A 27,834-nucleotide genomic window follows, 5' to 3' on the forward strand; every position below is an offset into this window, starting at 1 on the left:
CCTTCCCACAATGTTTGCTGTCAATCTAATTATTTCATTAGTGTTCTAAGTAAAACCAATCAACTCAGAATACAGCAGTGTTATAGAATTAATTAGGGACCTTCCATGTATTACTGGTACTAATGTTAAACAATTGGCTTTCTTCTATTAAGTGCACTGTTACATGTGGCAAAATGAGTCACTGCATATTCTGCAGTATGTGTCTGTTTGCACTGTGATTAACCATTCTTCTTTCAAACTTTACAGATGACTATGAGTGCTTGCTAACACACTGTTGTGGTGGAAGCCAATTATGATATAAAAATGTTTAGGTACAATTGCAGATTTCTGCAGTTCACCATTGTGAAAATGTTTACCAAGTTGACACTGAGTTACCGAAACAAGGTGGATTTGTAATGCTCCCATGTAACATGCTTGAACGAGACATAAGCACTGCTCTCTGAATTTTCCAGTGCACTGTATCTACAGGATACCAGTATCCAGTATAGAACTGTCAATGGCATAGTGTTAACGCAACTGTAGGGTTTACATATTGCTTACATCCCTTTGTTGATAAGGCACTCTTTCCACAAAGTCCGTAACGAGTCATCCTACTAGCCTGTAAGTGTGATGTAGGAAGAATTGACTCAAGTACAGGAGATTCATGTTGCCTTGTTACAGCACAATTTCATTGTAACAGCACCATTGGTAACACCGGACATGCTGAACATGTTACCAATCACAAGGACTATGATTTCCCACTATTATGTCCGTATGGTCTGTCTTCGGAGAGAATTTCTCATGTGCTTTGTAATGTCATTGCTTATGTCATTGATGATGTCACATATAATGTCGAGTGTGACGGGAAACACACACATAATGCAGAGTTAAGGTTGCGTGGCTACATTAACTTGCAATTTCCAAACCTTAACGTTACTTTATTCCTAGTCAATAAGAATGCAGACACGATTTCAATCAATTAATCAACGTATTACTCGATGCATTTTACAGTACAGAAATAAGCAGATTTTATTTCAAACACAACAATCTCAAACACACACACACAAAAAAAATGGCAGTGCTATGTCTCAATATTTAATTTATATTCCAAAATATAATGTTTTTAACAGCACTGAAAAAAGATACTGACAAGCTGTGAAAATGTAAAATAGTAAATAGTACCACTTTGAAATGTACCTTTTTATGACTCCTGCCTGGACACCTGGCACTTCTTTTCTCGCACACTTGATAAAAATGCTCATTACGTGTTCTAATTTTGCAACTTTTCAGCAAACCTTTCGTTGACTCAAAGTACGTTGATTTGTGCAGCGTGTCAGTGACGTTGTAAATTATAATCGTTCATAACTGCAACCGTTACACGCAAATCAGACATACTGTCTTGCCGTCACAATTACTTGAACACATGGCTAAAGATTTTGGAAACTTCTGTGTCATTCCTCCACTTTTTGCTTCTGTGACATCTCCAACTAAGTTTTGGCTACTGATTTTACACAAACTAAAATAAATTGTTTAAACAAGCTCTCCTAATCAAAATTATGCGTGCTATTACACGTGTGTGAGGAAACAGATCATGTGTGCTATTTGATCAGCTAGTTTACTATCTCTGCGAGCTGTGATTGGCTTAATGGGACTGTCACTCATACAATGCAGACTGCACATGTTGAATACACGTGTTATATTAAAGAGGCGGGTTGTTTTAAAGAATTCCAAAACAATACAGTACATCAATGCAATTTTAGAAACTAATGGGTCGTATGTTTGACACCGCTGCTTTAGAGAGTAGTAATCTCATAATTTTAAAACAAAATTTCCTTCAGGAAGCCGAATGCGACGCTTATTTATATAACCTGCAATTTCCCAAAAAAAAAAAAAAGAGTCAGCTAACGCCTCCCAGTACTTAAGCCTCACAGGTAATTATAAATTAAATTTCCCCAGAGAGGACAGGTTTACAGGATGTGTGCTACTGATTGTACACATATAACACTATCACTCCGATCCATGGAAGAGAATGGAGGTTACGTCTCATCAATCAAGCAATATTTCTCGAGTAAGCAGAACAGAAAGAAAAATATGCCATTGCACTACATGACTTCTTGTATACGCGTTCACTAGACAGTCAGGTATAGGTTTTGTTTTGGTTATTTCGACGACACCGTACCTGCAGTTTTTACTGTCTTGGTCCAAACTCTAAATGTGCTAGATTGAACTTTCAGTGTGTTAATTTGACTTTGGCCAGTTTATCTACATTTTGTAAGCAATCCTAGCTAGCAACATGTTATTTATTACAGTAACGCAAAAGTGCCTTTAACAAGTGTAACTGCGTTTCAATAATACAGGGTGACCAGGTGGCTACTTGTTCACTTGGACAGGTTGAGACAGTTCATGTTTTACAGACTCCTGTCATCACAATACTTGGTAACTAAACAGCATTTTTTAATTGCATTGGGGTGATGGAAGCCTGTAAAGTCTAGAATGTTCCTAACTGTCCCGGTGAACTTGGAACCGCCCGCTCACCCTATACAATACATGCAAGTCAAGCAGATTGATATGATTGCAGATTAAAAGCACTTTTATAAGGCATTACTAGTGAGACCAAACCGTGACATGAAAGGTATACTGTAATAACATTAGTAATATTTCAATAATCCATCATGTATCTGCCTGTCACATCCACCCTAACCAGTTAACCATTCAGCAACGTCAGCCACTTGTACAGAGCTAATCCAAAATAGATACAGGAAAGCGAAAGAGTTGTGCTTACAAACTAAGTTTTTTTGTTTGTTTTTTCTTTTCTCCCCTTAAACCTTTGCATTTTGCTAATGTGTAAATTACCCAACACTAATGTATACTATGTCACCAATGTCGTTAGGGCAGGAGCCCTGCGTATGCAAGAGCTTGACCTGTTGTGTTGTCACTGTGGTCATCAAAAAATTTTTTTTTTTTTTTGGTCCGGGGTAGTAATCAAAAGATGACTACAAAGATATATGAAGTTGGCGAGTTTTTTTTCGAGATTTACGAATATACTGTAAATTTACAGTATAATCGTAAATCTCAAAAAACTACTCACTTCTAAATCTTTTGTAGCCATTTTTGTATTACTTTAGTATAAATACATGTTAATTTGGATTCATATGTTGTTTTTTTCTGGCTTTATGTGAACGAAAAGACACACATTTGCCCGTTTTCCCATTGGAAAGTGATATTTTGAAATATCACTGTCCTGGTCACAAAAGCAAAGTTTGTGGGGAATAGACATTTTCTATACTTTTGAGGCATAAGCAATTAGGAAATAACACTTACTACCCAGGAACAAAAATTGTGTTACATAGTGCTATCTGGTCTGCAATCCAATCAACAGGTAGTTGTATTCCAGCCAGGCGTCAGGTATCAAAATGTTCCATGTATTTACCTCAGGGCTGCTGCAAAACCAAGGCCAACTGGGCTAAATATACGGAAACTCGCCAACGTGTGTGCGTGTGCGTGTGCCAGAACCAGAACCAGGGTTGGCTACAGAAGAGTGAGTAAGCAGGTCGAAACCGCAGACAGTCGAGCTTGTTTATTATTGAATGAAGATTAGTATAGAGATTGTAGACCCCACCAAAGTTTGTTCACCTGCGGGGTGTATCAACATCAACCTCCATCTCAATCTCCTGCCTGTCATGCAGCAGCAAATGCATGCACCCACACAGGTACCCTGTCACAAGCATCAATACCCTGTATCTTACTAAACAAGGGATTTAGGGGAGCTCCAAAAAACAATAATTGTGTGAATATAGTAATTGTTACAGCTGTGTATAATGGTTTTTAAAACAGGATTAATTTATCTGACTTAACATTTTGGCCTTACTGTGGTCCCACCACAGTTGGATACACAACGGACTACTGTAGTAGTAAAATCAGTTTAAATTTACAGGGTTTTGCTATGAAACAACTAAACAGGCTTTTAAATCATCCAAGTACTTAATCATTTAAAAGCAGAATGAAGAATGAAAACGCATTTGAATAAGTGACTAGTCTTTCTTAATGTTAATACTATTATGAATAGTGATTGTAATAGTGTGCCTAGCATTAATACTTCCTTACATTAGAACTTAAAATGCTGCACCCTCGTTTGCATGCAGTTTCTATGTTCTGCATGTAGCAAACCCTGTAAATTAACCAATTTTCCTACAGTACTAACAAGTTTCTCAGTTGTAATCGAGATACACAAATGGCTTAACAGGGATCAATTTCATTAAAAGGAGAAAAAAAAAAGTTGTGGGGGGAAAAAACAAAAAACAGCAACTCCAAATATAATAAAAAATACAAATGTGAACCTTCTTGGCCAGACATTACTGCAAATGATAATTTGTTCTCAAATGTACTGAATGCTTAAATAAAGGGAATGATTGATTAGTATTTCAGGCAAGTGTTTATTAATCAAGCACACAAAAACACCATTACAAAAAAAAAAAAAAAAAAGTACTACATTGCAAAATAGTGTACCTTGTAGTGGATTTGTTAACATTGGGGAATTTTAAGAAAACATGCATTATATTATGCTGGACTGAAAATGCTAAATTCTCAGGCAGCATGCATTTGAGAGCAAAAACAGTGTGAGATTTTTAACTTGCATAAATAAGTTAAGCCCTGGCAAGCCTTGAGGTACCGTAAAAATTAAAGAGTTTACACTAATCTTTCAGAAATGGGAATTTTCACGGGGAACTACATAACACAGAAATTGTTACGTTTGCGATAACCTTGAAAAAAATACAGCCTTGTTAATGGCCTGCATCGGTGCAGCTCTCTTGGCAATAAGGATCATATTTTAAAAGCTGTCCTTTCATTTTTAATGAAACACTCCCTTCATCCCTTGTTGTCAACCTACTACCTGAAATTGGAAAAATAATCCATTTGCTTTTAGTTTTATTACAGTTGGCAAAAGCTGTCTTCCAAACTGCAGACAAAGCAAAATTAACTCAAATGATAATTTCCATTGTTCTGCCATAACTTGGCTGGTGCACGTTACTAGGAAAAAAAGAAAAAGGGTCCGTAACAATTCTGCCTCTTTTGAAGCAGAAATCCTTTTTGTATCAACGTGCCGAGCCAGTAAAATCTACTTACCATACAAGAATTTAAGGTCACACTTTGAGACCTGGCAACCTGATTTGAACCACCCCGATTCCCATATTCTGGCACTCAATAACTTTGCTAAACTGTACAAAATTGAAGAATGTTGATTCCAAATTTCATAAAAATAGGACGAGAGTTCATGATAACAAATGTAGAAAATGTGACACTGATACAGTACTCAAGTACAGACAGACAGGAGTCTTCATATACTTCCAAGATTCTTGGTTAGGGTGTCTTTCTACATATTTAATACAGAGACAAACGATGTATTGTTATAACCAAATATTTTTAAGTTTAACTGCTCTTAGTCAAAATTGTTCAAATATAATTTACTGTTTTTTTTTTTTTCTCTCATTTGAATTTGCTCTTATTTCTACTGAATTTATTGTATCTTATAACTGCTCTGTGATGTTTATAACTGTAATGTGAAACTTTGTAATAACTGTCAGGTCACCCTGGATAACATCTGCTAAGAAATAAACAATAATAAAAAAAAGCAAACTAAATCTATTCAGACCTTTGTAAAATCAATAGACATAGGCTACCATAATTTCTCATGTGTACCATAATTTCCAATGTTATTATAAATATCTACAACAAGAGTATTTATTTCCCTGGTTTCTTAAGTATTATTGGGGTATTATTGGGGTAGTTCAGTACACTATTAAATCACGACATGTCAAGCTTCCAAAAGATCAAATTAAGAGGTGCAGATTGACTTGTCTAGAATTCAAAATCTTCGAAACTGAACAAAAGATTTTCTCCAACAGTGAAATGAGGACACAATACTGTTATGATTTACATTACAGCCAACCAAACTGCAATTAGTTCAAGGTCATTTATAAAGTTATTTTTTCCTCCTTTGAATAACATCCACAATAAATATCTTCATACTGTGTGAATGGCAATATGTCAAAAGTATGCTTTATTGTTGAGGTTTATGACAGTTTTAGACCCCGGACATTTAATCTGAGGTTCATAATTTCTTTCTCTTGTCTTGCTTTCTCTTCTTTAAAGGCCACTTTATTTGCTTTCTTCTCTGATCTTCTTTCCTGATAAGACAAGGCGAGGGAATACGAAAAACATTAGGGAACACTGAAGTGAACATCCAGGTCAAGTTTATTATATCTTCCATTTCAAAAACATTAGGTGATGTTCTAAAGGGAATAGTTTTTGTCAGTATTTCACTATAAAGGGTTTTCAATATGTCTGATTTAATTTCAAAGCTGCCATTGCCCCACTCTCCCTTCAGTACAATAGAGAATGTGTAAATCATAATAAAATTGAATTTATGCAAAACATACCTTTCGTTCTTCCTTTATTGTCTGCTTTCTTGTTTTCCTTTCTTCCTTTGACTCGTCTTTGGCACGTTTCTGTGTAGAAACTCTGGGCAGGTCACTGCCATTGATCATCTGCATGCGCTCAACCTGTTTTGCAGTGAGTCCTTTTTCAGGCAAGACATTCAGCGGTATTCCGGTTTTACTTGATACTTTGATGGGCTTCAGCTGAAATATAAATCAGAACATTATATATATATATATATATATATATATATATAAATATGCATAAACATGCACTGAAACACAGAACAGATTGTGATAATTTCCCAGTTGAAAATGTATCAGATGAGAAGACCACAACGTATTATTTTAGTCAGCATTCTGTTCATTTTCTTAGGGCACATCAAGGTACGAAAGGGTTGCACACACTCATCTAAAGAGTTCATTCTATAGAACTGCGTAAAATGCTTAATATGGCCGTTTAGTCAAACATTGCAGTAAAAAAAAAAAAAATAAAAAAAAAAATAAAAACAGGTCACAGTATCTGGGCTATTGTTTGCTCTTAAATTGGCATTTTGAAACTCAAATTAATAATTTGATGAAGTTTTTAAAATAAGGCATTTTATATCGCAGCAAAACATGCATGACACATCAAGTTTAAAAGAAGGGTGTTGCACAGTTAATATTTTGCAGGTATCAGGAGATGACTGCATTATCATGGAACTGTGCATGTAATGCACCATCTGGTGGTCACTGAATGGATTCCACCAGTAAAAATAAATAAATAAAAAACACCAAGAATCCCATGCCATCAGTTAAAAATAAATGAGTTTTTTTGGTCATACTTTCAGAAATCCTGTTTGACTCAATTCCTTGGTCAAAGTGTTGTTACTGGCTGCACAGGATTTCAGTCAATAATGGAAGCATATGATCGGTTAATAAAAAGAAAAATAAACATTTAAGCGGTATGGCAATTTTCACTAAGGAATGACAACTTGAAAATAAGGCAACACCTGATAACATTTTGTAAAATGAAAATACATAAGAGGTATTTGCTTTAAAATGTGTTTCTTGCAAAACCACTTATTTGAGACCAATACGGGTAACGGAAGTGCACAACAGGCAAGATTCATGGAATTATTTTACTATCCAAATGTTAGTGTCTCCCTCTAGTTGGATCCATTTATGGGGAAAATATATTTCAATTTCAGAGCCTCCAGGAATGGAATGGCTTGCCTGGCACCTAGAATAGACTATTTATTAAACTTAATTCACTGATACAAGCAGCTTATAACAGACCATGATGACCCAATATGAACTAAGTTGGTAGTCCAAGATTTGTGCCAATAGGGGTCTATGAAACAAGCCGATGGCGCCTGCTTTTAATTGTTAACCCTTTGCGGTCCTATGTCAGACTAGGTCCAACATTGCAATTTTCCCTTTCCAGTCCGATGTCAGACCCTGTCCAACATCATCAAAAAGACGGAGAGCACAGGTCTCGTCTTCAGAAAAAAGCTGAGAAAACCGTTCAATGGCCGAGTGAGACCGACAGGAACTGAATGACACCGAAAGAAAAAAAAAACCCAACCACAATGCATTGCAGAGATAACACGGACATAAACGAAGGAGACAGCTGCTTCTGCATCCAGTGCTGAAAGAATATCATAGACATTTGCAGAACTTTTTCAGATGTTATAGTAATAAAATAATGACTTGGATCGAATTACTGAGGAGTTTGGTGAAAAAACAAGTGATCAGGAGAGGATTTATCAGTATGCACGTTTATAAAGAAGTACGTGAAAAATACAGCGAACAAGGGGTGGTGCTTGGCTGGAGATACAGTACTGTGTCCTTTTGTGATTCAATGCCTTTTAAACCTGTTTTATGCTGAAAAAAAAAAGTTAGTGCATGCAAAATAAACTGGACCCGACGTGCCTCACAAGCACTGAATAAATGGACTTCAGAAGGGTTAATAATAAATAAGTCAATTTGTAAATTACAAATTACTTTGTAAATTACTTTCACATGAATGATATGCTGCCCTCTATTTGTTATCCATCTGGGACTTTTTCTTGGTTAAAATAGATAAAGGGATTTTCCCCTGAGCTACTCAAACAACGCATAAGCAATACATTCTATAATTAAATCATATCGTTTTACCTTTGGTGGATCCTTTATGATTTTTGGGTGATTGTACAAATTTGAATATGTACCTAAAAAAAGAAAATAAAAAAAGGTTTAGACAAATAGTTATGACCACTTAGAAGTCTTTGCCAGGCAGCAGCTCCAAATCAACTTGAAGCTGCTCAAGTTCCATCTCGAACAGGAAAGTTTTGGTACTCAAGTTCAATTTATTAATCCTGGATAAAAAATTTAAAAAAAAAAAAAGACTCCAGAGATCAAAAATCTCATTTACAACTGCATGCTGGATTTGTGCACTGCTGTTTGGGAAGTCTTATAATGATATGTTGTATACATCTGAAAACATTATTGTTCTGTGTGATAAATCAACAAAAAGTGAGGAACTTACTCAATATGGAATCACAGTCCCACTTTTCTTTGGACTCTTCAATGACTAAAGTTTCCATCTCCTCTTTCTCATCTTCCTCATCCTCCTCATTTAATACCGGGAGCTCTTTTGGTCCAAGATCATCAGGTTTCTGGTACCTGGAAGAAACACATCCAGATGTATCCAGTTGTTCGTAGGTATATAGTTTTAAGTTTCTTTTCCAGTGGTAAGTTACAACTATCGATATGAACGACTAAACATAAATTGGATGTTAAATTTGAATCAGATGTCACCCCGAAGGAGAACACACCAGTATATCAAGAAAAGATATGCATGAATTTATACTTTTCCTTTACACTGCTTTATTAAGTTTGGTAAATGTATTAATGCACGGGAGACTTAGAAGCATCAGGCATAACAGTGTACGAAATAACTTTACAAAGGCACCTGAACATAGAACAATGTACGCACATAAGCCTCGCTGCAAACCACTTTTAAAAGAATTCATAAAACAGTCAAATTTATAAATAAATATGAACAGGAATCTGAAGCATTCAACAAAATTCTCTGGTTCAATGAGACTAAAATATAACTTGGACCAAAAATGGACCATGTTTGGAAAAATAAAGGGAAAGTCTTCAGTGAAGAAAACTTTGTACCTACAGTTAAACAAGGAGGTGGTTCGATCACTATTGGGGTGTTTTAGCAGTTCACAGACTGCATATATTCATGTGATTTGATGACTGAATGAATGCAGCCATGTATCAAAAAACATTCTACAAACTACAACAATAGTATCTGATCATTCACTAATTGGCAGTCAGTTTACCTTCAAACATAACAACCTAAATTATGCGGCTAACTCCAGAAGATCTGGAGACCATTTGCAATCACCAGATTTCAATCCAATACAAATGCTTTGAACGGTCCAAGAAAAAGGCCAATGAGAATTCTACTAGGTAACAATAACATAGGGTTCCATTTTAAGGCTCGTCCATTTGCCTGGGACAGTTAAAAATGCCTAAGGACAAGTGCTTCCAAAGAAGTCGGTGGTCTGTGCGTCAAGTGCTTCATAAATAAATTTCAACAATGTCTTGAATAATGAAGTTATACATATGTAAGAATGCTGATGCTTCCTGTATTGGTGTGTGCTGGTACCTATGCAGTGGTAGTAGCTAAAGATCATACAGACGCTGGCAACCAGTGAGAACGCCTCTTCTGCAATGTACACGTCTTCCCAATGAAATTGCAGTTTCAGTCAGTGACACGCTGTACTATTATGGGATGTAGAGCGTGTCCTGGAGGAAACTGTACATCTAGAGTTTTATTATTTTGTTGTGGGCTGAACTGTAATATTTCAGTATGCTTTACATTTATTTGGCTCTCTTAATTCCAATACGCCGCCCCGCCTCAGTAGGCTATGTGCAGCTCAAATCCATAGTTTATACAGATTAATAAAACACCATAATCTGTAATCTGCATTTTACTGTCCGTATCGCCCATTATTATTATTGAAAAGCTCAGGTCTTAAATGGGTTCTGTTACACTTTAAAGTTCAACATGAAGGTCAAAGATTTCATTTCCAATCCAAGCTCGACAAATTGCCATCCTGTTCCTGCTGGTCTCCCCATCAATCAAGCAAACGAGCAAGATCCTCTTGTTTCTTATGTTCAAACTTGGCATTGGTTAGAGCACACTGTTGGGGGTGTGACGGCTCATGGTAGCAAGTGCAATCTTATTTATAACTTTGTCTTGCTGCAAACTGTTAGCCATGTTAATGCTGTATCATAATATATTTTCAGTTTATGCTTAACCACTGTTTGTATTCTTGGGGATTTCCAATTTTGTTCATGCAGTTTATCATATGCGTTTCTTGGACCTTTGGTTCAGGTACTGCTAATAATAACTATGTATGCAGACATGTGATAGAGTATTAGCCTATAAGCTTTTACATTTTGAACTGCAGTTCTAACAAAATTCTACATAAGGATCTTGGGAAGAAATGATTTCAAATAGTTAACATGGTGCGTTTTTATTTTCAGTTTGTCTGTGTCTGACAAGTATGTTTGATGCGCATTACTATTTACCGTTTTGCCTTAGTCTTACTGAAGTTAGGGATGTCACTGTATACCAGTTCTACTGTAAACCATGTTACTGCCACGGTTTTGAAAACGCAACCATTTTTCTATACCATGATTACGGAGTTCACGGTATCTACGCGTTTTTGTATTCACTGTTTGTCCAACGGTGAGCCAAACTATCATTTTGGAGTTTTGTATGTTTGTTTCCCGTTAATTTTAGTTTATAAATGAGCAAGACAGTGGTGCAGCAACTGTTTTACCCAATAGCTGTGCGGGTGCTGGCATTTAGCATTTCAACCAATTGGCACTAAGCAATACTATGCAAGGGCGGGCGTTCATGGTTTCAACCTATTGTTGGTCGTATCAGCACCTGCTGTGAGAGACGACATTTACTGTATTATGCTTTCGCTAACTGTGATGTCGGACAGCAAACCTTAAAAATAAATCTTTAACTTATAGAATGCCACATTTAAAACAATCGAGAAAAAAAAAAATGTTACTATATTTTTGTAGCAGTAGTAGATGAGACTCCGGGGCTCTGGCAGCATGTGCAGAAACACTAGGATTACAGCATAAACTGCGGGTAAGATTTTGTGCAAACAGCAAATCCCTGCAAGAAAATAGTTTGAATACCAATTTGAATAAAGTATAATAATGCTTGTTTTTATTTATTTCACATCTTATTAACCCTGAGCGGTCCATTTATTCAGTGTTTGTCAGGCGCGTCAGGTCCAATTTATTTTGACACTCGCTGTTTATTTTACACACGCTGTTTAAAATATCCCCCCTAGAGTAATACAGGTTTTAAAAGCACTGAATCGCAAAAGTACACTCACTACTGCATCTCCAGCCCCACGCGTTTGCTGTATTTTTCAAATACCTCTTTATATAGCAGACTTTAATTCCTCTCCTGATCACTCGTTTTATCACCAAACTCCTCAATAATACAATCCAAGTCATTACTTTATTACTATAATATCTCATAAAGCTCTGCAAATGTCTGTGATATTCTTTGAGCGCTGGATGCAAAAGAAAAAACGACTAGAGACCTGTGCTTTACATCTTTTCCGACCTGGTCCGACACAGAACCGCAATGGGTTAATGAAGTGGTTTCATTTGCATGGTAGTTTCTATACTGTCATTTATAAATTCTGTGACGTGTATACGTTTTAATTGAAACTGTGTAATTTGTGCCACTGCTAAACAAAACAATTGACTTGCATGTTCAGTTTTGCCAAGATCATACCGTATTGCTACTGCATCATAAAGAAAATACAGCTGCATAAGGATTATACCTTTCGACCACAGAATATATTCTTAAAAATTGCGCAAGAGAAGTGGCTTATGAACAGTAACTACACAACTTTATTATTATGTATATTATTTAAGTAAGCTGCCACATGCCCTGGGAAAATAAAAATCAAATTCCTTTTTTATGTAGCATGTGTAAACGCTACTGTATTACTGTAGATATTTGCAACCTAGTTTTTATTTTGCCTCTTGAAAGTCAAGGCTGTTAGCACACACAGCGTGTTTACACCTTTTAAAAATTTTAATTTAGTGGTAACCAATTATATTTTTATTGTTTTCTCCCCAATTTAGTAATGTCCCATTATTTTTAGGCTCAGCCCACTGCTACCACTCCTGCGCTGACTCGGGAGGTGCAAAGACGAACACAAGCTGTCCTCCGAAGTGTGTGCCATCTACCGCCCTCTTCTTTACACACTGCAGACTCACCATGCATCCATCCAGAGCTACAGCGTCACAAGACAACACAGCCCTGGGCAGCTTACAGGCAAGCCCACAGGTGCCCGACCAGACCACAGGGGTCGCTGGTGCGCGGCGAGCAGAGGACACCCTGGCAGACCTAGCCTTCCTTCCTCCCGGGCGGCGCTCAGCCAATTTTAGCGCCGCCTCCCGAGAGCTCCCGTCCTCGATCGGCAAAGGAATAGCCTGTACTTGAACCAGCCACATCCAGACTATAGGGCGCATCCTGCACTCCACGCGGAGCGCCTTTATTGGATGCGCCACTTGGGAGCCCACGTTTTGTTTTTCTAACTTGTTTTTAGTGGAATCACTATAATCTTTACAAAGTAGAACATACAGTATGCATTGTGATTAAATACCCCCACAAGAGGAAATTTGAATTGTGAATTTTCTTTTATGCAGATCTAGACAATGCCTGACTGCCTAATAAACATTGCTGATTTAAAATGTAAATCTTCATATCTGCAACATGTCTGCCTTACTGTTCCGTTTAACTCAGATACTGTAATAAAGTAAGTATGCAGTTGTGTTGTTGTTAACAGTACACTGACTAGCAAACTTCCTTCTTGTTAAAATAACTTGCTGTAAATGCATGAACATATTTTTCTAATTTATTTCCATGTTCAATATTCTATTATGTATGTTAGGTGTGTGCACATTTATTAAAACAACCCCGTCTTTGTAATTTGATTTGTTTTACAATGTATAGCACCTTTTTAATTTGCAAATGGACATTTTAAAGCCAGACCAGTTATTAGTATGGTATAATTAAATACAGGCATTCTGCTGTAATATTTTGCTTTTCAAATTGATGGAAACTTTATTTCCTCAACAAGTTTTGTAGCAAAAATGTAACTAAAGCAATTTAACATTAAGATTAGTTTTAAAACTTTAAAAGTAGTTATTTTTGTGTTAAAAAGTGACTTGACCACAGTCTATTTCTATAAAATGACATTACACCGTGGTATATTTTTTGACGGTTACCACGCAGTCAATTTTATACCGTGACATCCCTAATTGCAGCATACTGATGTATGGTTTTCTATGCTGGTCTTTCTTATTTCTAGTAGTACATGTGTTTATCATGGTAACTATGTTGGATTTTATGTTTGCAATAAATGTTTGAAATGCAACACAAATAATTTGCACAAATCATGCTTCAAAACGCAGATTTATACAATGCAGATTTTAGTATTGAGCAACCTCTAATACCACCATTTAGTAAATCCACCCATCAGTGAATGAATGTGTGTGCAATTGTGTAATTATTATATATATAGTTCAGTAAATATGTGACAGGCTATTGATCAACCAGTGTTTTGGCAAATTCACTTTTGGCAGAATGATAATCTATCAAAATAAATACAAAAAATGAAAATCTGATGTGTATCTTTTAAAGCCCAAATACATTACACCGTGTAACAAATTCTTTTTTTTTTTTTTTTGGTTCCTGGGTAGTAAGTGTTATTTCCTAATTGCTTATGCCTCAAAAGTAAAGAAAATGGCTATTATTCCGGATAGATTCAGTGCTGAGTAAACTTGGAGTAACTTCTAGAACTTTCCAGTAATGTAAATAGTAGTATAAATACAGGGGCCTTAAGCCCACCAGTTCAGTTTAGTTCCAGCTGCCTAAGTGGATACATATCTGCATTTTTCTGAGATGGCATCAAGAGGCTGCAAGCATTCGGCAGGCGTATTTTGCTACGTCTGCGGCCAATTTATCAAGACAAGAGCGTGGAAGCATCTGCTAAGATGTGTGAGGCCTACAAGGCATATTTCGGCATGTCTGTGGGGGATCAAGAAAAACCCTGGGCACCTCATTTCACCTGCGAGCACTGCAAAAAAACTCTGGAAGGTAAGATGGACAATTGTTGCTCGGAATTTTATGTTATAAAATGTGTTAAAATTTTTAAAATTGTAAACGATTTTAATTTTAAAATGTTTTACAATTTTCAATGTTATTGAAAAAATATATCATATATGAAAAATGTTGCGAGAATCTCTTACACATTAGTCATGGGTGAAATAAATGTATTGTTGTAGGATGGTACAGAGGGGAAAAGAGAGCCATGAAGTTCGCTATCTCAAGAATTTGGCGGGAACCCACTGACCACTCAAGCAACTGCTACTTCTGCATGGTGGACCCTTCCAAACGTCAGACTGGCAAGAATGCACCTGCTATCACGTATCCGGACCTTCCTTTATCCATCGCCCCGGTGCCACACTGCCATGAGCTCCCCGTACCCACTCCTCCGGAGAGAGAGCAGCCGTCTTTAGAAGAGAGCAGCAAGTCAGAGAGCGAGGAAGACGTTGTAGATCCAGATGACAATTTCAGAGGTGGAGCTGAGGAGAGAAACCCATACTACCCCAACCAAAAAGACCTCAACGACTTGATTAGAGATCTTGGTCTCACCAAGTCCAATGCCGAGCTTTTGACGTCTAGGCTCAAGCAGTGGAACTTGTTGGATGAAAGTGTGCAAGTCGCAGATCAGAGGAAGCGTCACCAACCTTTTTCCAGCTTCTTCACCCGTCAAGATGGGCTCTGCTTCTGCCACAATGTGACCAGTCTGTTCGAGGCAATCGGAATCGCCTGTAACCAGAATGAGTGGCGCCTCTTCATTGACAGCTCATCCAGGAGCCTCAAAGCCGTGCTGCTCCATGATGATAACAAGTACCCGTCTCTTCCCCTGGCTCACTCGGTGCACCTCAAAGAGGATTACAACCGCATCAAGACCTTGCTGGACGCCTTGAAGTATGATGAGTATGGCTGGGAGGTCATAGGAGACTTCAAAATGGTGGCATTCCTGATGGGTCTCCAAGGCGGTTTTACCAAGTTTCCCTGCTATCTTTGCCTTTGGGACAGCAGGGACACCAAGGCGCACTACCACAGGCGGGACTGGCCACAGCGGACCGAGTTCTCTGTGGGGAGGAACAACGTCAAGTGGGAGCCACTGGTGGACCCCCGGAAGGTGCTGATGCCACCACTGCACATCAAATTGGGCCTTATGAAACAATTTGTCAGAGCTCTAGATAAGGAGTCGGCAGCCTTCAAGTACCTTCAAGACTTCTTCCCTAAGCTGTCTGAGGCAAAGGTCAAAGCCGGTGTCTTCGTCGGACCACAGATAAAGAAGATCCTGGAGTGCAATGAATTCCCCAAGAAGCTCACTAGTAAGGAGAAAGTGGCTTGGAACAGCTTTGTCGCAGTGGTTCGGGGCTTCCTGGGCAATCACAAGGCCGAAAACTATGTGGAGCTGGTTGAGACTCTGGTGAAGAACTACGGCACAATGGGCTGTAGGATGTCCCTCAAAATCCATATCCTTGATGCTCATCTTGATAAATTCAAGGAGAACATGGGAGCGTACTTGGAGGAGCAAGGCGAGCGCTTCCACCAGGATATACTGGACTTTGAACGCCGCTACCAAGGACAGTATAACGAGAACATGATGGGAGACTACATTTGGGGGCTGATTCATGAAAGTGATTTACAGTATAATTGTAAATCTCGAAAAACTACTCACTTCTAAATCTTTTGTAGTCATTTTTATATTACTTTAGTATAAAAATACATGTTAATTTGGATTCACATGTTGTTTTTTTCTGACTTTGTGAACGAAAAGACACAAATTCGCCTGTTTTCTCATTGGAAATAGGTAAATTTCAAAATATCAGTGTCCTGGTCACAAAAGCAAAGTTTGTGGGGAATACTAGCCATTTTCTATACTTTTGAGGCTTAAGTAATTAGGAAATAACACTTACTACCCAGGAACAAAAACTGTTACATAGTGTTATCATAGTGTCAAATTATAATTTCAGAATCGGTCTCTACCACTTATTGATATGGAATATCAGTTATCGGCCCCAGAAATCATAAATCACTGCATCCCTAATTAAAACTGACTGTCACCTTGATATTATTGTACATTTGCATATTCCACTTATATGTAACGTATTGACATGTGTATTTTTAGTTGTGGACAATCAGTTTTGTTTATGGACAATCAGTGATCTGCCTTGCACTTGTTTGTAGGACAATAAAAAAAATCCCTTAAACTCTAACCCTGCATTAGGAAGTAATGTCATTATTTTAAATTGTTTCCTTAAAACAGTTGTGAATTTCCTTTTTAGTTATTTTCCTCTTACACCATCCCTAAATTAAAAAAAAAAAAAAAAAAAAAAAAAAATGCATCCTGTCTATGGTTCTGCTGAAAGGATCAATGTGAAATTCTAGCATTTTTATTAAAGTCCTGCCTGCCAGTCCTGTCTGAAGAGCCCTGTAGAAAAAATAATTAACTGGACATTCCAAAATTAAAAGTAAAAAGCGTATCTTACTCCTTTGCTTTTTGCTTGAAGTAATCATCTATTACTTGGTGCAGCCGAGAACTGCCTGCATCTATGAAACCTTCCAACTCTGCATTATCCAAAGCACCAATTTCATCCTCATCAAATTGTTCAGTTAGAACTGTGGGGGGGGGGAGAGAGAAGCTTAGCCAAATCAATTAAACAAAACAGAAATGCAGCATTCATTTAAAAGGAGCAGTAACCCATTGTTTAAAAAAAAAAATGCTCACTTGCAAGAAACTGACAATATTTTTACAATTTGTCATTGACGATGATAGAAGTTATCAAAATGTTCATGAATAAATCTATTAAGCATATATTGGTTACACAAAGGTTTGCAAAACAGTTGTAGTGGAATAAACACATTGATGAAGTTTACTTGGAATTGACAAGTAATTTATATCGAATTATTATTTTCAGCTGTAAATTGAAATTTCTTTAGACTTACCTTGTCAAATCTGTCATCCAAGAGTGTCAGTTGTTCATTCCTTCTCATCACGGAGGAGGTGATCGAGTACTCTGTGAAACGACTTTTAGTCTCCTCATTCATGAACATAAATTCTTTCATCTTCCCGTCTCTACTATCAAACTGTGAGCCTTCGTCATCTGACAGAAGGTCATCTGAATTAGCATTTTCCCCTTCATCATCACTCAGCTCTTCATCTGTATCTTCCCACTCATCTTCAGCAGAGTCCCTATAATTTGAAAGTCAGAAATGACATACACTAATTACAGAAAAGGGTTGTGGTGTTTGTACCCATTACATTAATGTCATGTACAGATGACCATGTCTCTTTGTCTTTATGCAAGCATTTTGGAGTTCAGTCACCAAAAGTAAGCACAAGAAGATATACAGTTGCAGGCAAAAGTATTGGCACCCTCCGCTTATTATACAATAATTAAAAGGTAATAGATCAGGATATGCATTTAGAAACAAAAGTAAACACAATTTCTAGACAATCTATCAAAAAACAAACTTATTTAAAGTATTTATTCATGACAAAAGTATCAGCACTCCTGCTTTAGAATTTCGTGTATCCACATTTTGCTTTTATTACCACTTTGATGTTTATGATCATTCCTAGCCAGTATATTAAATCTTGTTTGTGAATTCTGAGCCCATTCTGTCTTGCATATTTCCTTTTAGCTCAGACAGATCAGCTGCACAATGTTTGGCTACATTTTTTTCCCACATCAGTCCAAAGCATGTTTATCGGATTGAGATCTAGTGGCTACGATGGTCATTCTACAACATTTACTTTAGTTTTCTTCAAGAATCCCAGATCTGACTTAGCCATATGCTTTGGGTTGTTGTCATGTTGAAAATAAACTGTCTGCCAACCAGGATACGAGCAGATTGTATCATTGTATGTTGTAGAATGTTTGGATAAATGGCTGCATTCATTCAAGCTTTAATCACATGAATGTCTCCAGTCCCTAAACTGCTAAAACACCCCAATATCATGATCAAACCATCTCCATGTTTAACTGTAGGTACAATGTTTTATTCACTGAAGGCTTTCCTTTTTTTCTCCAAATATACTATGGTCCATTTTAGGGGAAAAGTTCTATTTTAGTCTCATTGGACCACAGAATATTGCTGAATAATGCTTTGTATTCCTGTTCATATTTCATTGCATATTTGACAGTTTGTTTTATGAATGTACTTTAAAAGTGGTTTGCAGCGAGGTCTATGTGCACACAAAGATATTTTGTGCACGGTTATACCTGATGCTTCCAAATCTTTCTTTAATCTTTAGATGTTAATCTAGATTCGACTTTTTTCGGACAATTCTCGTATCTGCTGTACCTGTAATTTTCTTTGGACGTCCACTTCTTTCAAGTGTTTCAGTTGATTGTGTTCTGTGATTCTTCTTGATTAATGATTTTGGCACAGTCCTCGAAGAAACTAATGACAATACTCCGTACGGGCGTTAGAAGCATCGACTGCTGCAGCCGGTTTTGGTTTGAAGTTGTCTAAACTTTTAGGATGAAAAAAGACTAATAACTGGAAATAATTACTGTCTAATTAATGACACATTACCAAATGTTGGTATTTATATGCATGAAATAATCAAGACATTGTAAAAAAAATTGCATTACACTTTTCCACGTACTATGAAAACAGTATTTTATTTGTAATTTACTATGCTTTATATATATATAATATATATACATATATATATATATATATATATATAATATATATATATATATATACCTGATATTTGATAGTTAAACTACCTGAAATTGTGTTCTTTTCATATTAGTAGCTAATGTTCTCTAAATGCTTGTATTTAACATGTTATTTTCTTGAATTACCTTATAAAGGTATTTTTGTCTGCGACTACCATAAAAATATTGTCAACTGTAAATATTAAGTACTGAGAACTCAGTTATACATGTATTTTTGGTCTGCGACTACCATGTCAACTGTAAATATTAAGTACTGGAAACGTTTACATGTATTTTAAAGAGGCTGACTCCTGATCCCACAAACAATATTACAGGATGCTTAACCACCCAACTGCCCATTTATTTAGGCAATTTCCATTTGTAACTGTTTCCATACACTTTTTTTGCAAAAAACGTCATTCTTATGCCCCCAAAGAATCGGGGGTTTATTGTAGAAGTTTTTCAAAAGTTTTTTTAACTGTACATAGAAAAAAAAATTTTTTTAAAATAATAACACTATTACTATTTACCTTTATTTCATAAAGTATTTCATTATAATACAGATCACAACATATCACCCCCCCCCCCACCCCCCCCCCCCCCCCCCCCACCCCAGTGGCAGCATTACACAAGTATAAACAACATAATTGTTGTGCAATATCAGCATTATAATACTTGTGCAGGAATATCACTTTTTAGAAATTATTTTTTGTGATAAATTTCAAAGCAAACGCACTTCAAACCCTCATCAATATCAACATCTTTACCTAGCACATACACATCAGAAAACTTGCGCCGCAAATTTTCAAATCACATACAGTGCCTTCCCCAGTTTCAGGCACGAGTGTATAGCGCTGTTATATGAATTATTTGTGAAGAGTAGGTACAATAAATAAATAGGTTGTTTTGACCAGTACCAAACCTTGAGGCACCTTTAGCAAGAATAAGCTCTTTTAAATGATTAGGATATTTGTCAATCAGCCTTTGGCATAATTCTTTAGTGATGCTTGAGCATTCTTCAATTGTTCCAGTTCATGCAAATTGCAAGGACTTTTCTTGTGCACAGCCTTCTTCAACTCATACCAAAGATTGTCAAATTAGATTTAGATCGGGACTTTAACAAGGCCATTCCAGAACCTTGATTTTATTGTTCTTTAACCATTCTGAAGTAGATTTTGTTGTGTGTGCTTTGGATCGTTGTTATGTTGGAACGTCCAGTTGCACTTTAAACCAAGTTTTGTAGCGGGGGTTTCAGATGATTGCCCAATGTCTTTTGCTAAGCTATGGAATCTCGGTTTGTTATTAACCTTCCTCACAATTCTTCTACTTTAATCTTTCTTACAGACCAAGGGAGCGTTGTGACAGTACCATGAGTCTTGTACTTCTTGATAATAGAAACAATAGTTGAAATTGAGATAAAAAATAAATAAATACTTGGACATCTTCTCCAGCTCTATGTGCAATAAATTATTTTCTGCCCAAGTCTTCAGATAGCTCTTTACTTCTTGTAACATTTTTGTCCTCCTCCATAAAAGCAAAACTTTTGCTACAAAAGATTTTTCCTATAATTCTTTATTTGAGAAATGTTTAGAAGTTATAAATTTCGATTGGGGTGTGTAAACTTTGGACTACAACTGTGTGTATGTATACATGTATGTACAAGGTTGGCATGGGTACCCAAAAACCCAGGAAAATGTCAGTTTTTAAATTACCAGATGCTACCCGGTTCTCTTTTTACTACCCGGGTATTGATTTATTAATTTGAAAATTTCAAGAAAACTTAGAAAATATGACAAGCAGCTCAACTTACTGCTACCACCCCTGCGCTGACTCGGGAGCGGCGAAGACGAACACACGCTGTGCTCCGAAGCGTGTGCCATGAGTGGACCCCTTCTTTTCACACTGTAGAATCACCATGCAGTCACCTCAGAGCTACATCTTTGGAGGACAATGCAGCTCTGGGCAGCTTACAGGCACCCGCAGGCTCCAGGCCAGACTACAGGGGTCGCTGGTGCGTCCAGCATATAGTGCACAATCTGCACTCCACACGAAGAGCCTTTACCCGATGTGCCACTCGGGAGTCTGCACTATGCCTTTTCTTAATTGACAGGATGTCAATGTTTTACAGATAATAATAATAACTGCATCAACTATGCTTCTCAGGAACTAAATCGGAAAGACATAACATCCTGTTGGTTTATGTCAGTGATAATTCTGTGATCCATTAATAACCGTGTGGCTTCCGATACGGAATGCTTGATCTACAGTTATTGTGCAGATAGTTTCTTACCAAAAAGATGGCCTTTATTTAAAAGTAAATAAGCAAATAAAATAATATGGAGCACATTTAAGTGTGCTTCCTCCTTTGAAATTTTTCCTTGGCAGAGTTTGCAAATTCAATTTTCTCCTGCTTGGTAAAGAAATTCCACCCAATGCTTTGCTTGGATGCCACTGTTATGTATTCACAAGACAGAATTTAATGATCAGGAATGGCACTTTATCGTTACAGTACAACCAAAATAGACGCACATGTCTCTTCTGCAACTGCCGTCAAAACCCAGCTGGCTCAATTTATGGTAGCTTTTGCGACAGTCCATAACTTAACAGCGGTGCTGTACTACTGCATTGGTTTTAACACTGAACATAACAGCCATGTCAACAACAACAACAGAAACAGAATATGGCCAATATTTATATATATAAATCAATCTCCAAAAAAACAGATGCATCGATTCATAAATGTTATGAAAGGGTAAAAAACAAAATGGAGTAATACATGTGAAGCTGTGGATTACTGTGTAACATTGCTAGCAACGCTTTAAAAACTATTACGCACATTAAATTGATTACGTCAGTTTATGCATATAGCAGGTTAGAAACTCACGCTCGCCCACGTCAAATTAACTCTTTGGAGTCCATTTTTTCTGCGGCTGTCAGGCTGGTCCGGTTACATAATTTTTTGTGAACAAAATAAAATTTCAGACCATGTGCTGTTCAAATTGAAATAACGAGTCTATTTGCTTAAAACAAGTAACAAAGCAGTGCAAGTCCAAAGGGTACAAAGACAACAGTACCAAAATTTTGAAGAAAAAACTTCATATATATCAGGTAAACATTGAAAAAAAAAAAAAAACACAACAAAATGTCCAGCTCTTCAATTGCTCCTCTCTTGATAGTGCGCTGTACCTTCTATATATATATATATATATATATATATATATATATATAAAAATAAATAAATTAGGACACACACGCCACCTGTGTGGTTTTGTACAGTGCTGTGGCACAGCAACTATATACAGAAATGAAAGTCCTGATTCAGGAAATGCAGTGCTCTGACTGGCTTGTTTTACACAACATCATATACATCTGATTTTACATGTAGTTTTCAAATCTTTGTGACCACTGCCATCAAATTTCAGCAAAATGTTTGTACTGGAGAGATCAATCTCATCTGTGACAGTGCAGCAAGACCACAAAACCAACCTTCACACTGACTTAGTGTCAATCTTCATGATGTCTTATTTAAATCTTCTCGTTTCACTTTTTAATAAAAACATTTACAAAAGGCTAGTACATTTGTCAAAGAAAATGCAAAAAACAAACTCTAGATATAATTTAAATACCAATATTAAATTGAAATAGACAGTACTAAACACATAAAATCAAAGCAACTGTCTTTATAAATTACCTGCCACTCACAAAAGGAGGGAAGTCGGGGCTATACAGAGACTCCACATAAGTAAATACACAATAACGAGCTGCACACTGCTTGACTCAACATGAAGTGACCATTTAAACACATATTCAACAGCGTATCGATGGCCTATTCAAGAAGACCAATGTTTGTGTCTCGGGACTCAGCTGTGGCAACATCTTTATAATAATATCAACATATTTACCTAAAATAACATCACAATATTCACAACCTGGGTCCTCTAAACTACAGTCAGAATTACTTAACTATTGTTATAATTTGCATAAACTGGGTCTACTAAATTGCAGTTTACAAGCCACTTACTTCCATTAGCGGTTTATTTGGAAATTAATAAGCTGGGTTCGCTAAACTGTGGGCTACCAAGGGAATTTATTATTATTTGGCCGATATATACTTTTTTAAAATCAACATTATTACTTTGTCTCACCTTGTAAAAAAAAGTCGCTAATAATCCTTGAAGCCAATCAAACATGTTTAAAAGCTATAGTAGTATGGTAGCGCTGTAGTCTGCAACCACAGTAAAAGATTTTTGAAGAGCAGAGGCTAGATATCAACTAGCCTTTTAATGCAGGCATACAAGGGATGAAATAAAAAAAACAATTTGCGGCAAAGCAACGTGTAAGAGTCTAAATAAAATATTAGTATGATTTTAACCGAGGCCCGTGCCGAAGGTGGCTCATAGCTGGTTACGGCCTTCCTTAATTATGTGCTTGAGAACAAAGCATTTTCAGGCTTGAAAATGCCTAACATAGGTACTTATCTATCGGTACCTACAGCCAAAAGTCAGCACTGTTGTTGCTGGATTTGTAGCACTGTTGCAAAGAAAGATTATTTTGATGCTCGAGCAACTAATGACGGAGGTGCCTTATCTGAATAAAACAGTTTAAACCTAGAAACCAATTCCCTCACATTTTGTTGGAAAGGAACATCCAAAAATGTGAAATCTGACTCAAAATGGAAAATGACTGAAGAAACTTTCAAAAGTATCTTCCAGCTCTGAGATATGGTTTGTGTACACATTGGTAGGGAACTGCTCAGTTAAGTGCAGATTTTCACATGTACACAGCTGGGAAAAATGCCTAGTCTTTGCGTTTACATCATCTTTAAAAACACAACATAATTTTGCTTTGCTGAAAGCCAAACAGGCTTTAAGCTCTGCTATTTCTTTCTTTCTGGCACTGCTGTCCAACGGGTGCATGTCTTTGTATTCTGGATACTCTGTACTGTGATGCCACAACTGTACAAGTTGTGTTAGCGATGACTCGGACAAATTATACTTCACTTGCAACTGCAAAACAGTCATGTTCCAACTGTGGTAAAAATGTGTGCGTCTGCCTGGGTAAATTCAAGTATTTTTTGGGGTGCTGAGCACTCTTGTGTGAGCTCCATGCTTGATCCTGCAGCTGTCCTAGCACTTGAACCTGATTCCGGCCCCGCAGTTGATTCCAATGTTGCTCTTGTAGAAGAAATCTAATGGCCACGTTTATTTAGTTTCTCTAAACCTGTGTCAGTTTTACCTCTAATGTCACCAGACCCGTTTAATTTTGGTGTTTTAATCAGCCACTTATATTTAAATTTCTTTCAATAATACTCTGTACAATTTAAATCTGGCTACAAATCTCACAATCTTATGAGGTCTCATCAAATCACAAGGATGTATGGGCTCTTTAAAATATCTTTTGTGAAACTAAAGAATCTCGGTTACGTGATTAAAACAAAAATAAGATGACTGACCAGCTGTTCAAAACAAATGTTTTATATCACAGTAGTTTGTAAAGACTTTGCATTCCCCACCTAAAATATTAGTGCTGTCCATATATACAGTATATCCGAGTACAAGGACAGCTGCCGCAAGCACTATGGTCTGGCTTAGCAGGCACGTCTGAGGACCTGTGTACTAGAGCATGCTCTCTGTACAAAATTGAAATCCTGATAATTTTCAGGGGAGAGCTGCCTATTATATGTAGAGTAAATAATAATGGGACGAGAGTGCCCCCTAAAGGCCACATAGTAATATAACTAGCCCTTTCTCTCAATCCTCATTTTGTTATTGGTAATGAAACAGTCCTATAACTTCCGCACAACTCATTTCTATTTTTATATAGCATAATACTTATTATGTATAGTTCACGGTGGGTTGTGCTGGTAGAATTTACACTTACACAAAGTCATTGTTTCCATCTTTGCCAGCTGCTTCATTCGCCTTCATGATAAAGTCATCTTCAAGGATGTTATCTGGATCATCAAAGTTGAAATCCTCATCAAGAGCGGCAACAATATCAGGATCCATGTCCAGTCTTGGACCTTAAAGAATATAGATGAGAGATTATTAGATTTAATTTAAAACTGGACAAAATAAGAAACACTTAGTGATCATGAAAAAGTACAAATTCAACAAACTGAAACCAAAGTGAGAAAAATCTAAGCAAATTTGTAACAATCACTAATAATTAACTATGGATGCTGATTTTGTTGTTACAGGTTAAGGGAACAGTGACAATAATGAGGTGGTTTACTCTAGGAAAAACTTCACAATTTCGTATTCATCTTGTTCTGATTCATATCACCACCAGTAACTTTTCTGGGGAAAAAAAGTGGTAGATTTCAGTTTTCTGAAAATTGTATTTGGTTGGCCAGTGTTTGCAAAGCTATCTAAATAATTGTGGGTAATCAAGTTTTTTCCAGGACATGAACATAACACAGCACACATACAGATTCAAAAGACTTTACCTGATCTAGGAGCTGCTTTATTCAACATGCCAACCTCCTCTTCAAACTCTGAAGCAAATACCGAGGAAGGCAAATTGATAGAAGGAGCCTTTAAAAATAAATGGTACATGTTTAAAGTTGAAGATTGACATAACAAGTATTCGTAATAGAGGATTGCAAAAAGTATACTCTTAAATCTAAATGTGCTGCCAAAAAGTACTTTAATTAAAAGATTGATATGGAGCATATTAAATGAAAAAATATTCTAACCATACACATAAAAATCTTTGCACTGTGAACTGCTGCTAGTGTCACGTGAGCTGTTCAGTGTGTTGATATGTAAATAAATCCTGTTCACCTGCGGGACATATCAACTTCAACCTCCATCTCTATCTCCTGCCCGTCACTTAGCTGTGAATGCACGCACCCACATGGCAGACAACTACTCTGTCACAAGCATTAATACTCTATCTTTCTAAACAAGGGATTTAGAGGAGCTCCCTAATAAAAGCTGAATCTCAAAACAATAATTGTGTGAATAGTCATTGTTACAGCTTTTACATATCTATCCTTGCTCTGGTCCCACTGCATTGGGATACGTAACAGACTAGTGTATACCAAAACCTAAATATGGCTCGCTGAATATAGTTTAAATGTAATTTCTAAACTTTGCGCCATACTGGTACTGTCCAAGATATTTAAAATCTCATGCCTGCAAATAGGTAAGGCTTTAAAATCAGAACATTTATAAACATCAGTTGGTGCAGGTATTATCATAACTCGTCATTTGTGAAGCCTTACAGCGATTGTTTCAGATTCCTCTTCCACCTCTCCATACTGGGTAATCACAATCCGACTTTCTTTCTGAGGCACTGTGGACGATACAAGTTCAGCAGGACGAGAGGGTTCTTTGAGGTGTTGCAGGTAGTTATAGTCATCATCGTAGAACACACCAAAGTCCCTCTGTACTTCCTTTCTCTTTTCAGCCGCTGCCTTTATTTAAAAAAAAAAAAAAAAAGTTTTTTTTTTTTTGGTTTTTGGGGCAGGACAGAGCATCAAAAACCACATAATTAATTTGTTACAGGCCAGCTTACATTATTGACAGGTAAAAGAACATGCTGTGGGGCAGTTTCATCTGCTGCCAGGGGGTCTCTTTGACTTCTGTGAACCAGGTGAAACGTTACTGCTTTCTTCTTATCAATGAAAGGCTTCTTCTTCGGAGGCTTTTAGAATAAAACAATTATAATTTTAGTAAGTATATACATTGCCCTAAAGAAAATACAGCATTATTCTAAAATAGATATGCTATACACTGTCACACAACAGCATCCTACACGGTTTACGAACATTACACAATATTTAAATGTTCTATTACCTACGTCGGGTATTTATAGTTATTTTGTGGCAGCATCTAGATTTCCCTGCATTAGAAATATAACGTAATACACACTATTAATACTCAATTGACTGACTATCAATTCGTCTAGCATTATCATGTTCTTAAAGGTGTAGAGCAATCCTTGGCGTACACAGATAAAAAACATTAATCAAAGCACAAGCACACAAATCACCACTAAAACTTTTAAAAATTGAGACAAAACGCCATAGGCTTAAACTTTCGATTTATTCTTTTACCGGCACATTGTTATATACAATTTAACATATGCATTTAAATTACTTATTTTTAAAGATAAATGCGATCGTAGTAGAAGGAATTTGCATACAGGATCCAGCAAGCCTCAAGTCAGAAGCATTCGAATAAATGACCAAAATAACACGTTTAAACAAAATAAAAAAAGTTCATGCGTTTTCCAGCATTAACAACAGACAATATTAAAGACAATACTATTTGTATTTGTTCATGAAATATTCCTTATTCAACTTACCATGTCTCACGTGTTTTGTTTTTTGTAAAACGAGGCTTTAAAAGGAGCGCTAGTTATGTTGTTTAGGTGGATCGTATTTAAACGACAACTTAACAATACAGTTACAAAAATAAATATATATTAAACTTTTGCTTTAACTGTTATTGTTAATAATTGATAAGTTTAGTCTGTTACTGAAAACGAAAACAATGTTTATAGCGCTTGACCGATTCTTGCTACTCTCCACGTTGCCAACGCCATGTCAGAAAGAACCATCTAG

General features: G+C 36.7%; 1 protein-coding gene across 1 annotated transcript; it reads right to left on the reverse strand.

The window, feature by feature from the left end:
• Window positions 1-6,018: 6,018 nt before the first annotated feature.
• ltv1 (LTV1 ribosome biogenesis factor) lies at window positions 6,019-27,811 on the reverse strand. The gene is made up of 11 exons (XM_041252819.1): window positions 27,576-27,811; window positions 26,784-26,912; window positions 26,491-26,682; window positions 25,711-25,798; window positions 25,143-25,284; window positions 17,532-17,782; window positions 17,079-17,208; window positions 8,923-9,059; window positions 8,553-8,605; window positions 6,417-6,617; window positions 6,019-6,164 (listed from the first exon to the last, which is right to left on the reverse strand). Exons 1-11 carry the CDS (start codon window positions 27,576-27,578, stop codon window positions 6,051-6,053), a joined length of 1,440 nt encoding a protein of 479 aa, XP_041108753.1. The 5' UTR covers window positions 27,579-27,811; the 3' UTR covers window positions 6,019-6,050.
• Between the last annotated feature and the right edge of the window lie 23 nt (window positions 27,812-27,834).

The sequence above is a fragment of the Polyodon spathula genome, chromosome 6, assembly GCF_017654505.1.
Source record: "Polyodon spathula isolate WHYD16114869_AA chromosome 6, ASM1765450v1, whole genome shotgun sequence".
Taxonomy (NCBI): domain Eukaryota; kingdom Metazoa; phylum Chordata; class Actinopteri; order Acipenseriformes; family Polyodontidae; genus Polyodon; species Polyodon spathula.

Coding starts and splice junctions, on each gene's coding strand:
- ltv1 (XM_041252819.1), bottom strand. Junction 26,683..26,783: donor TTCTTTTACCTGTCAATAAT/GTAAGCTGGCCT, acceptor TTTTAAATAAAG/GCAGCGGCTGAAAAGAGAAA. Junction 6,165..6,416: donor CAATAAAGGAAGAACGAAAG/GTATGTTTTGCA, acceptor TTGTCTTATCAG/GAAAGAAGATCAGAGAAGAA.